Source organism: Gossypium hirsutum, chromosome D10 (assembly GCF_007990345.1).
Source record: "Gossypium hirsutum isolate 1008001.06 chromosome D10, Gossypium_hirsutum_v2.1, whole genome shotgun sequence".
Classification (NCBI taxonomy): Eukaryota; Viridiplantae; Streptophyta; class Magnoliopsida; order Malvales; family Malvaceae; genus Gossypium; species Gossypium hirsutum.
Window position 1 is genome coordinate 17,638,883 of NC_053446.1, and position 13,347 is coordinate 17,652,229.

Here is a 13,347-nt window from a genome sequence, read left to right on the forward strand (position 1 = left end):
ATCATATTTTTTTGCATATTAGGAAACTTAAAGGCAGACGTATGTGTTCATAGAAATATAAACGAAACACTTGTGCTTATAAATAACTTGAGTGTAACTTGAAAAGAATTTGAATTCAATTCGATAATTATTGAGTTGAATTTGGTCTTCTTAATACTTCATTCACATTGCTTGAAAGCCTAATCAAACATTTTTAATTTTAATAAATATTTCAAATATTTAAAATTATATATGCAAAAGTATAATGAATGAGAAAGAAAAAATGAATTTAGTTGAGCTTAGCTCGAGCTTTTCAAGTGTTGGGGAGCTGACCAAATGGTAAGATTAATGATAATGGAGCATTTCAAACAAGCAATATATATATATATATTATACCATATCACATGCATGCGTGCAGTGAACATGAGGAGCATGCAAGTAGTGTATATATTGCAAAGGAATCCAAGAAAAGGTCTCTTATTACAAGCATGGGTCGAAGAACTAGAAAGTGAGGCGCCTTAAAATGGTTATGAAAAATACAATCATGATTGAAAGATGGGCATGGCATTTACATTTTGGTTTGAACAGGTGGTGGTGGTGGGAGATGGAGGTACTTAGTATGACGCGCCTGTGCAAATATTTTGGCAGTGCTTTTCTTGCGAAATTCGACATTCACAACCGCAACCGTCTTCCCAATGCGCAATGCCCTCCCTTCTATCTCTATTTCCTCCTGCATATTTTTCCATCTATAATTTCCTTTTATACAACACACACAAATAAAACTAAATTAGGGAGAGAGAGGGGTACATTAGCGAAAGCAGCATCCAGTAAAGAGAGGGTAATCTCCACAGAAACACAAGTGGAAGTAAGTCCATAAGTGAGTATAACCGCGGAGCCAATCAGGTCCACCAGTGATGTTGTGGCTCCCCCATGAAACGTATTCCCTGGGTTCTTTTTTTATTTAAAAAAACACAATTAAACCAACCAACCCCATTAATTTCAAAATTAAAAGAAAAAAAATTGAGAGAGAAAAGCAACCAGAAGTCGAACGGGGACTTTCATGGAGCAAAGCACTCGGCCACGTTCGATGGAGTCGAGGAGCAGACCAAGACCTTGCATCATGAAGTTTTCGAACATTCCTCCATTGCCATCGGCATTGCCATCCACACCTTTCTCCAGATATTTCTTCGCTCTTTCCAACTCCATTCTTCCTCGCTATTCCCTAACTCATTTCATGCTGCTGCATCCCTTTTGCCTTTTTGTACCTGCAGCCGGCCATTCCATCTTATATAAATTTTATCGATTTAATTAAAAGTTAAATAATACCAACCAAATTTTATATTTTCAATTCTAAGCTCGCATCCATCCGTTGATTTTTGCAAAATTGGTTTAGCTTTCTAGTGGGTGAAACCCCACTAATAAAAATCTTCAATTATATCTATGAGACTATAGGTTAATAGTTATGGTTTCTTGGATATGTATTTATATTTGTCTTTTAATTGTACTAATAATACTTTCTAAAAAAATTTATAGTAAGTTACTCGCCCAATTTCAAAATTTAAGAAAGTTTAATAAAAAAATACTAAAATCTAAAAAATAAATTTAGAGCGTTTAAAATATGAATCCGACTTGAATTGTAATATTTAGAGCCTAAGTTCAATCTGATTCAACTTATTTTTTAATTATTAATATATTATTTATTTTATATATTATATAATTTAAATAACATACAAATTAAATATATAATACTACAATGTACCAATTAAAAAATATGTTGTTTTTGTTTAACTTTTTAAAAACTAAATTATTAAATTAAAATTAGTATAATTTTTTATAAAAAATAAATTTAAAAAGGATTCAAATATGAGTGGATTTAGACAAAAATTAAATTGAGTTGAATTTGAATAAGCATGAAGTGTTTTAGTACTAATTTGATAAATTGTATCCTAAATATATTTTACCGAATTAGTTTTTAAAAAAAAATGAGCAATTAAGTGGTAATACTTTTAAAATAAAAGCAAATTGGTAGAATCATCAAGTGTAATGAAAGCTAGAAATTCTTTTAGCAGCCAAGGTGCTTTTAACATAGTGGTAATTAAGTTATAAATTTTTGAGAAATTCAAATATAATTTTATAATATATTAATTTATAATATCATCATTTAAAAAAGGTTAAACATTTTTAAAAAAATTTTGAAATTTAAAGTATAATTTTATTATATATAAATTTATAATTTAATAATTTTTAAGAGAATTAAATTACAATTTTTTATTTTTAGGAGGACTAAGCCCTTGCCCGCCGGTCTTACATCCAAGCCTCCCTACCATGATCTTCCAAGGAAAATGGGGCTTGAAACACCTACATATATGCAACACAAGACTAGAGAGAACCGATTTAATCAAAGTCAGTCTACCTCTTGTTGATACATTCAAGATTTCCATCTTCTCTGCTACGCCCTTCCAAAGATCCCAACTTATTCTTCTGGATGCCAAATATTTTGTCTTTATATTAATTCTCGATCCTAAAATTACTTGTAAAATCACTTAACAACCCTCTTCACATTCAACATTTACTCCATCTTTACTACACAGTCACAATCATATGTCTTCTCAAAAGCAACTTTGAAAACCCCCCACCTCCACTTTTATTCTTAATGTATTCTTCCACTCAATTAGTAAAGACAACAAAGTCGATGGTTTGACGTCCTGTAATAAAACTGAACTGGTTTCTATCAACGTATCAAACTAATTAGCCTAAAGAGGCTAATGGTAGAGGGTGATTCACACATTGGGATTAAAGTGATAAATTTTTTCTTATACTCCTTTGGGAATGAAAATCATGGAAGAATTTCATCACATCTTCCTTCAACATACACTCAAATGCTTCTTAGAGAATTTTAAATCTCTAGGGCTTTGTTGCGGTTACTGACAATGAGCTGCCATAAGATAAAAAAAATTTGTGTTCTTGTTGCATTCCTTAGCCCATTTGAGCGGAGCCGTGCATGTTTGCTTCTTTTTTTCTGAAAGATATCATTCCTGGACACTTCCCCACCTTTTATTTTAATCTCACTTTCAAGCATATAATCTTTTTTTTTTTTTTGTAAATTACCCGTATATTGTTTCCATTAAAACTATCCAAAGTTCATATTTTTTTGTATAATTTTCCATGAAGTTATTTAACTTCAAATGAGATTACTAAACTTGAGCTATGTATCTTTTGAATTTTTTTAATATTTAAATGTGAGAAGTCGAGAATAAAACAGTGAAAAGCTATAATTATATTGAAATTGAGCAATATACTTGTTTTATTTATTAGGGACCATACATTCAAATACTATTGCCGAATATAAAAGTAAAAGCAGTAAACAGGAAAAAATAGTTTATATGGTTAGCTAAATTAGAAACTGTTTATAGTATCTTCAACGATACAATGAGGGTGATTTACATCATATGGGATGTAAAGAGTCACTACATTGAGGGCAGTTCACTCTACGTAAAGTTTTAAGAGCTGCTTGATTTGATAGCTAGAGAATGTTGGGGAGATGCTAGAATAGAGTTTTGGAATTTTTCTCTTTGCTTTTCCTATTCTTCTTGGAGGAGGGGATATTTCTAGACGAAGAAAAGTTTGGAGTGATTACTTATCTCATTACGACCTCCTAGTAGAGTCCAATTTTAGGTTCAGTTTATGGTGTAGGCCGAATGTAACATTGTTGCGAGTTAGTGAATTACTGAAAGTTGGGATAATTAAATGATATTGAACTTAATGATTGTAACACCCCTTACCCGTATTCGATGCCGAAATAGGGTATGAGGCATCGAATACGGGTAAGGGGTGTTACATTTAGTGGTATTAGAGCTACGGTTTAGTCGGTTCTCGGACCGAACGTAGCATATGTGAGTTTAGCTATACATGCCATGTTGGTACTCGTGATAGTGTGATATATCTCCGGGTTCTAACGAAATTATTTTGTTAAGACAGATGATTTTCCATCAAGCAATTTTCGATAATGCTGAAATGATATTGAGATAAATGAAATATGCTTACGTTATGTTGGAATTTGAAAAGGTAAGAATAGAAATTCGTAATATGCATGTAATCATGTATGAAAAGAGATGATCATAAGATGAAAAAAAAAACTTTACGTTGTGATAAGCTCATCCAAGTATGTTGGTGATCATATGATGCTATGTGTTCAATATATTTAATTAAGTGAATATGGTATGCGAATTTATTTAAATAGAATGAATGTGTGTTTATGTACATTTGTTTGAATAAGTGAAATCAGTACGTTCATATGGTAGAATCTTATGTTAAATTGTTAAATTAGAGATAATATGATGTTTTGTTTTATGTCTTTACTATTGAACCATGAATATTACAATAGTATGAAAATCTAATTGAAAGATCAAATTGAGTAGAACGCAGGAGTGAGTACTTTCGTTCTATGATATATGATGAATTGACAGAAAAGACCATGGTTTGACCATGGCAATATATGGAAATGTGATTATGTGTTTCCGTGTAAGACCATAGCTGGGCTATGGCTTCGGTGTGTGATATGTGATGTGACGATGTGCAAGACCAAGTTATACTATGACAATGTGAAAATGAAGTACTCAATTCCGTAAGACGTTCCCTAATTTGACAAACGTCGGTAAGTAAAATGGAAACCAAGTATTGAAATTTAATTAGATATTAATATTGAGCACGAATAAGTAGATTCATTGTGTGAAATTGTAGGTGACAGAAAATATTTATAATAAATAGATGTGTTAATTTGTTTGGAATGAATTATATGATTGTGATGATATTATGTTGAAAATGAACGTTAAGTTACATATGTGTATTTATGAGAGCCAAGTTAGAGGCTTTACGATCTCACCCCTTACTAGTGTTGCTTTATGACAAAATTTTATGAGAATTATGTTGAATAAGTTCAAAAGTGTAAACTAAAGAGTTTAGTGGAGAAATAATTAATAATGCATACAGAGGTAAGAATAGTTTGGAAAGTGAAAATAGTTTTGGAAGAAATATTTGAATGTTTTAAAGGTTATATAGATTATGCAATGTCATGGTTAAGGAAGAGGTTAATTTCGGCTAATCGACTCAAATAAGTATGAAGCCTAAAAATATGTTTGCTGAAAATTTCTCCCAAATCGATTTTTGTTAATGAATGGAATAATGTGAGGTTCGTGATGACAGACGAAAGCCCTGGTAGTCTGGTTGGTTTATGACCAGTTATTGTTATGTTTTATATGGCTATTTAAAAAGTGTATTATCTATGCTATGATGAAATTCCAGAGCTGATAAGTATCGTTCTCTTCTGGGTATCTCTGAGAAATTATTCAGATATTCATTCTTATTTCCCTATAAGTTATATGCATTTAAGCATGTTCTCAGCTAAGAGAATGAATTTCGTGCATAGACAGGTAGTTTGAATGAAGAATTGATATTCTTGAAAGCATGATATAGAAAAATACTTATTATATTTGTTTTAAATGGGTGATGTTATTCTGAATTAAAGCTATTCTGTTAACAAAGTTAACCCAATTGTAAATTTTGAATGATCTGGGCATGCTAGCAAAAGATAAAGCAAATGAAGGTAACATTAACCGAAGCTCTAGTTTTGAGTTCAATTGGAATTGAGTAATGAAATTATAATTTTTCAGTGATGTACTAATGAACGGACTAGAATGAGTTTTATTGCTAGAATATAAAGTGATGGTTCATGTTTTCAGACGGTTAATGTCACATTAAAAAGAACTGTTCGACTAATGACTTAAAGACGATCACTATTATGTCTGTAATGAGAATTTCATGACATTGTTTGTTTGACGAGAATTGCCATATGTTGCCTGACTTCAGAGTTTAATGTATATAATGGTACAGAAAGATTTGAGTTTAAGACAGTGTTGATGACTTGAGCTATTGAAAGATTGTGAATAATTATTGATTGACCTGTGGGAAGGCAAGTGTAATTAAAAATGCTTTGTATGGAAAATCCTCGTTTATTTTGTGCAGATTAGTTATTCGATTGATTTTATTTGATAATGGTCTAATTATAGATAAATAAAAACTAAAGTGATGTTTCCTTTGCAAGTTTGAGAAACTCATAAATGTGTCAATAAGTGATAAGCTAAATAAGTACAATGAGGATCGACTTTTGATTCTAAACTTTATGTGAGACTTGATTTATGTTGTTCTTATTCCGAAATGAAATTCGTGTACCGAAGAATTTAGGGTTTATGCAGAAATTTTTTTTTATGAAGTTAAATTGATTAGTGATTATGGAAAGTTAGTGAAAGCGTTTCATGAAAGTTGAAAATAATTTCTTCTGGTAAGATTTTCGGGGGTGAAAATCCCTAAAGGGGGAGAGTTGTAACAACCCGATTTTAGGCCAAGTTGGAGCAATGGTTTCGGGACCACAAATTTGACAAGGAAAAATTTATTTTTATTATATTTTTATGGTCTACAATTTCACGGAATAATTTTTTTTAAAATTTCGTTCAAAAATTTTGATGTTTGGGCACTCAATTTAGCCAAAAGGACCAATTGTTATGGAATTTTAAATTGGAGGTCCTTAAATGGTAATTAGACCATTTTTTAACTTTTTGGACAAAAATAGACAAGAGATAAGTGAAATAGGATATTTTTAAGTTGGGGGCATTTTGGTTATTTAGTAATTAAAAGAATTAAAAAGGCCAAAATAGCCAAAAATTTATCCATCTTCTCCATGATGAACGAAAATAGCAAGGGGGAACCATGGTTAGGGTTTTCAAGCTTCCAAGCTCCATAATAAGTGATTCTAAGCCTTATTCTAGTAATAATTTAACCTAAGGTTTATATTTGAAAAAATACTCATAGGTGAAATGTGTTTATTTTGATGTTTTATGGTAGAATATGAAGCTTAAAATTGTGTTAAACAATTTTTGCTAAGCGTTTTTTAGTGAAAACAAGTGAAACGTCATAATTGGTAAAAAATATTATTATTCATAAGTGCATGTTAGAGCAAGAATTTGATGTTGCTATAGAAGGGAAAAATGTTCAGCATGTTATAAAACATAAGAAAAAGGAATAAAGTTTAATTTCCGAGCCTAGGAGGAAAATTGTAATTTTGCAAAAGTTTAGGGAAAAAAATATAATTTTTTTAAGTATGATTTTTGGATAAAATTTATTAATATGAGTGCTAAATAGGTTAAATGTGTTGTTAAAAGCGATGAAAGGCGAGAAATTGACCTTGAAAATATGATAGTAAGTTTGTATGTAGATAATTTATTGTTTTATTAATGCTTAAGCATTTTATTATTTTATTTAAGAAATGTACTATACGTGGAACAAATATTTGATGCAAATTATGAATTAAGATTGGTTAGAGAAGAACTGGTAAAATATTGAAAAGTAAAATTTTCCCGATTGAACCTCGGAATAGAAAAGATATGAATGATTGTAATTGGGTCACGTGTGGTACGGACTAACTGCAGGCCACTACGTGTACCAGACTGATAGGTCGCATATGCGGCACGGACTGTGAGCAGGCCACCAATATTCTGTTAAGATACAAGGGTGGCACGGACTATGTGCAGGCCACCGAGAGTCTGTTATTACACAAAGATGGTACAAACTGTGTGTAGGCCACCGAGAAATCTGTTTTTATTCCGATAATTTCATCGGGAAATTTGACTAAATGTAATTGAATGATGAATATATATATATGTGGATTTGAATTGAATATTGACTTGAAATTGGAAATGAGAAATTGGATTGCTTTGAATATAGTGATAAATTGAATGGATTGTATATGAATTGAAATGAACTATTGGAATGAGATGTGGTTAATTCAATGGAATTGAGATAGTGAAAAAGTGAAATTATGAAATAATACATTTTACAACAAAACAGTTTAGACAACAGCAGTTGTGTAAATTTTAAAAATCACCAAAAATGGTGGAAATTGAATTAGAGAGTGAATAAGCATGAAATGAAAGCTTAATGAGTCTATTTTTACATAAAAGAAACAGAGCAAAAAAAAGAGTTATAAATTTTGAGATATTTGAATTTTAGTGAGGCAGGGTCGGATTGATTTTGGAATCCCCTGTTCTAACTTTGGAAAATAATTAAAAATTGTAAAAAAATAATTATGAGTTATAATTTATATTCTTAGAATCCTTAATGAGTCTGTTTTCAAAAGAAACAAACAGAAATATCATCCAAATTCTGTACAATGAGATAATTCATTTTTAGTTAAGAGAGGTCAGAGATGTTGAGCAGTGAAATAGGGGTGACTTTAATGAATAAACTGTACTAATTGGCCAAGCCAAAAATTCTGAAAATTTTATGGTAAGAATATATGTGAGTCTAGTTCCTAGGAAAATTAACATAACTTAATTTGGAGCTCTGTAGCTCCAGATAAAAATAATTTAGTGACTGTAACCCGACTAGACAGCTTATTTGAAGTTGAATGAATAGTGAAACTATAGAGAATGTTATTTTTAAGAGTGTTATCTACACTAAGGATGTGGAATGGAGAGGAGGAGGAGGAGGAGGAAAGAATAAAATATATGAATGATCCGTGTATAATTGGCTATATGCTTGTTTATAATCGATAGACGCCGAATTCAATAGTAAATTCGTATCGGTATTGAATTTATTAATAGCAATTGTTGAAATTTTGAATAATATGTTAGTAATAAAAAATAAAATAAATATCAATATTGAATTGTTTGTGAGTTGAATGGGAATTATTATTGATATGATTTGAATTAAAAGAATTATTGTGGTATTGAAATGCAAATTGGATTGAGAAATTAATTTGAATTGTGAACACGAAGAGTTATGAATTGAATGGAATTGAAATAAAACATTGAATTGTTATTGCTTGCGAATTAGTCATTTTGGTACATAGATAATGCTGGATGATAATCATGCTTTGTGAAATATCTGTAGTCATAAGGATGATTATAAAGTATCTTGTTATTAGAATCATTTGGTTATGAGATGTTATAAAATTGTGAGATTTAATGGTTGATATGAATTTTAAGGCTAATTTACTAGTCGACTAAAGGAGAAATGAGTTTGTTGATGGTTGCGTATACGAAATTTTGGCATATGCTCGAGATATGTAATGTAGTAATATGTGAAATTAATATGAAGAGATTTATGATTGTTATTAGTGTTGATTTTGGCATAATGTGGATTATTCAAGGTTGAAATAATTTAATGGATAAATTGAGTATATGAATGAGTTTGTATCGAGTCTTATAGGCTCTATTTATTATGAATACAATATTTCGAGGATAGGTTGTAAAGAATTATAAAAGCACGTTAATAATATAAAAAGTTTTAATTTGGATGAAATTTTGTAACTCGGTTTAATACGTATACAAGTGTATGTGTTTTAGTAATGCCTCATACCCTATTTCGGCATCGAATACGGGTAAGGGGTGTTACAGTGATGGTTATCCTTGAGAGTGTTGTGACAATGTTCCCTAAGTATCTGTAATAGTCTAAGTTTCATTCCTAGGGCAAAAGAGATATTTTGACATAGGGGTATAACAATTCCCCCTTAGTTAGGAGAAGTTATAAAGTGAGCTTCTTTGGGACTATTGACCTGCTGTCAAATGTAGTAGCCAATTCGGGTCAATTTCACACTTAAGAAGTTTGTTTTTAAGCAATTAAGGATTTTAATTTAAGTTTTCAGCAATTAGATCTTAAGATAAAAAAGTTAATAGAAATAAGTGTTTTTAACACATTTTGTAAGTATTGTGAACCAATAGGCTGGCACGGGCCTTAGGTTGTGCTATTTGGTTCAATTGAGCGTGTAAGATGAAGATATAAAGACTCAATTGACGTGGAAGCAAAGACTAAGTGATGCACAAGCTTTTTGGGACGTCAAAGCACCAAAAGAACAACATTAGGCTGAAGTTTCATGTTGTGTCGCGCCACGCAAGGGGTGTGGCACAACACAAGGCCGATGTGCTGCCCAAGCTTATCAGGGTTATTTTCGTCTGCATAATCAAACTTATTTGAAGACCTAGGGTGTGCCAAATAAATGATTTGGGTTGCCAACACCTCTATAAATAAGACATTATGGGATTTATGTAACTAAGTCGTCCTAGTCGCCTTTAAATCCCTCGTAGTTTAGAAGTATTTTTAATATATTTTCTTTTCGGCTTTTCATAACTTTTGTATTTTTCCTTCTTGAATCAGTTTTGATTCAAGATCTTGTTTAGTTAATTGAATTATTAAGTTTATATTTTCCTTTGCATTCGTTTTATTTCTTTATTCCAATTGAGAGATTTGTTACTCCATTCCCCGTTTGATATTTAATCTACGATTATTCAATTGTTTTTTCTTCTCCGAATTGATCATGTTCTTTACATGGTTTTTCAAGTGAGAGAGAGATCGTGAATAACATGAGTGGCTAAATCCCTTAGAGAAAATTAACTAGTGGATGATGATGTGATTAACAGGGTATTTAGGGTTTCTCAAGAGGGGTTAGTTGGTATGAATTATGTGTTTTTAAACTATTAGGTTTGACAACACTAAAAAGTTATCATAGGCTAGACGAGGTTGGGAGATAAGTTGAACCGAGTAAATCGTAATTTATCCTGGTTGAGAAAGTGAGGTCAATAGATAAGCGAGTATCAACCAATCGATTAATTAATTAGAAATTGAGAGGTAATAATTAGTTAATTGGTTACTAATCCATCCTAAAACTCTAATCCGAAGTTAGTTACAAACCCTGAAGCGAGTTAATCTTCTTGATTGGTTTATTGATTTATTTTGTTTGTTTATTTTCTGTTATATACTTCTTTTAGTTATTTATTTTTATTTCTTCAACTTATTTTCTGATTTATCGTAATATAGGAATTAACTATTACTACTTAGACTTATTATTGTAAAAAGCGTTTTCATTATTTATTACATACTCCTTTGGGTACGATCTTCAAAATATTTTCGATATTTCATTGTACAACTATATTACAATTTGACCTTTGCACTTGCGGACATCGTCGTTCTTAGTTCTTATATTTTTGGTGTTATATTTAAACTATAAACAATAACATGTTAGCGATCAAGTTGTTGGTGTCGTTGCTGGGGGGTTTTGACATTAAATCTTGAAAATAAAATTTTTACAATCAATAAGATAAGTAGAAACATTAGGACTTATAAATAATTTTATTTTATTTTATTTATTTTGTTGTTAATAGATTTAGACTATTATAACAACTTTGATGGGGAAAACTATATTCGACACAAATTGGCTAAAACCCAACATTACTCGACCTGTTATGAGCACGATTCCATTTGAGATTAATCCCTCTTTATTAACATAGTTATCGACTAATATATAGTTTAACAATGACTCAACCATGGAACTGATGGCTTTTCTTAGATAGTTTGAAGAAATATGTAGCACGGTGAGCTATGCTAGAGTTTCAGAAGAGGCAATCAAATTGCTATTGATCCCTTTTGCCCTGGGGGGCCAAATCCGAGAACGGTTAGAAGCTTTACCTCTGGGAACTATTACAATATAGGAAGATTTTGTGAAATGGTTCTTACAGAGGATCATACCCATGCCCGTAAGGTTAAAGAAAAATGCAGAACTATTGCAATTCAAACAAAGCCCCTTTGAAACACTTGGTCAAGCATGGGACAAATTCAAGATAATTGTACAAAAGGCATTAGGGGATGGAATCAGCAAAATTATTCAATTACAGTATTTCTATGCAGGTTTAGATTAAGAGAGCAAATATCAATTTGATATAATGGTTGGAGGAAGTGTTTGGTCGAAAACTGCTTAAGAAATTGTTATGCTCCTTGAAATAGTGAGCAACAACGATTTTTCTTGGAGAAAAATTAAAAAAGCATAGAAATAGGTTAAAATATGACATAACCCCCTATACTTTTTATAAATTTAGAATTTAGGGTATGCTTGGTTGGGTAGAAAAGTGGATGTAACGACCCGAAATTCAGTGGAGTCAGAAACGATGATTTTGGAATGCTATTTTCTGATGACAGAATTTGTGAATATTATTTATTAATATTTACAAGGGTGTTACGGTATTATATTGAGGTTTGGTCTAATAATTTTAATTATTTGAAAAGTTAGACAAGATACAAGTGTATCGGTTCTAAAGTCGGTGATTTTGGAAATTTAGGTATCAGGACCTTATTTTTGTAAACCAGACTCGTAAATATTTATATTAGAGGCAAATTGAATTTTGGATAAATAATTTTCATTAAATTAGGAGTTGTTAAGGTACAAGTACTGAATCGCGTAAGGGTTAAAATTTGCATTATAGATTAAAATAAATTAAAGGAACTAAAGTAGCAATTATACCTTTGCTCTTCTAAGTGGACGGTCATAATGTGGCATTTGTGATATATATATAATATTATGTTAATTTAATGTATATATATACATGTTATAATAATAATAACAAAATGAAAGAAAGAAAGGATTTCATTCTCTTTTACATGCAAACAATTTGAAATCTTAAGGGGGAGAAGAGCACGCACGACCTAAGAAATTTTAAGGGTTCAAACTCCAATTGGTTAGTTAATTTAGTCCATTTTCTTGTATTTCTTAGGTTTTCAGAATCCCGGTACTTAGAGCTACTTGACCCATGTCATAAATTTTAGTATTGTCAAAGATTGAAGATGTTACCATTGTTGGTTAATTAAAGTTTTTGGGATTAAATTGATAGATTTTTAAGTTAAAAGTGGAAAAGGACTAAATTGTAGAATTAATTATTGATTTTGAGCAATAGGGACTAAATTGTGAAAAATTCAAAATTAAAGGATAAAATTGAAAATAGGGAGCTAAATTTAGCTTGGAGTGAAATTTGTATTAAAATTTAGGGTTAAACGTGGAAGTTAAGTTAGGCTAGGCTTTAGGGACTAAATTGAATAAAGTGTAAAATTTTTATAAATTAGCAATTAAATGTGAAATTGTTTGTGTATAAATTATATGTATGGTTTATTTATTTCTGTAGCTAACGTCGACTCAAATTCCTCAAAAAATAAGGGAAAAGACAAGGTTGTCGATTAATAGATTAGAGATTACGATTTGTATTTCTATAACTCGGATCTTTTCAATTGTTACATTCACAAACTGTGCTGCATGGTAATGACATACGGTAAGTTGGAAATATTAGAACAAGTTGAATTGAACTAATTCGAATTACTTATTGTGATAAGGACTAAATTGAATAGATTTGAATATGATATATTATTATAATTGTGCAATTGAGTTCAATTAGTGATGAATTATGTTGTTACATATGTGATTTAATGATTGGTTGATGAAATTATATTGTAAAAATGAGAAATTGAGTATAATGAAATTGAAACAAGGGTAGATAA

The 13,347-nt window shown here is 30.7% G+C and overlaps 1 protein-coding gene across 1 annotated transcript; it reads right to left on the reverse strand.

The window, feature by feature from the left end:
* Positions 1 to 402: 402 nt before the first annotated feature.
* Positions 403 to 1,216, reverse strand: LOC121222160 (acyl-coenzyme A thioesterase 13). The gene is made up of 3 exons (XM_041102139.1): positions 1,018 to 1,216; positions 787 to 930; positions 403 to 709 (listed from the first exon to the last, which is right to left on the reverse strand). Exons 1-3 carry the CDS (start codon positions 1,183 to 1,185, stop codon positions 548 to 550), a joined length of 474 nt encoding a protein of 157 aa, XP_040958073.1. The 5' UTR covers positions 1,186 to 1,216; the 3' UTR covers positions 403 to 547.
* Between the last annotated feature and the right edge of the window lie 12,131 nt (positions 1,217 to 13,347).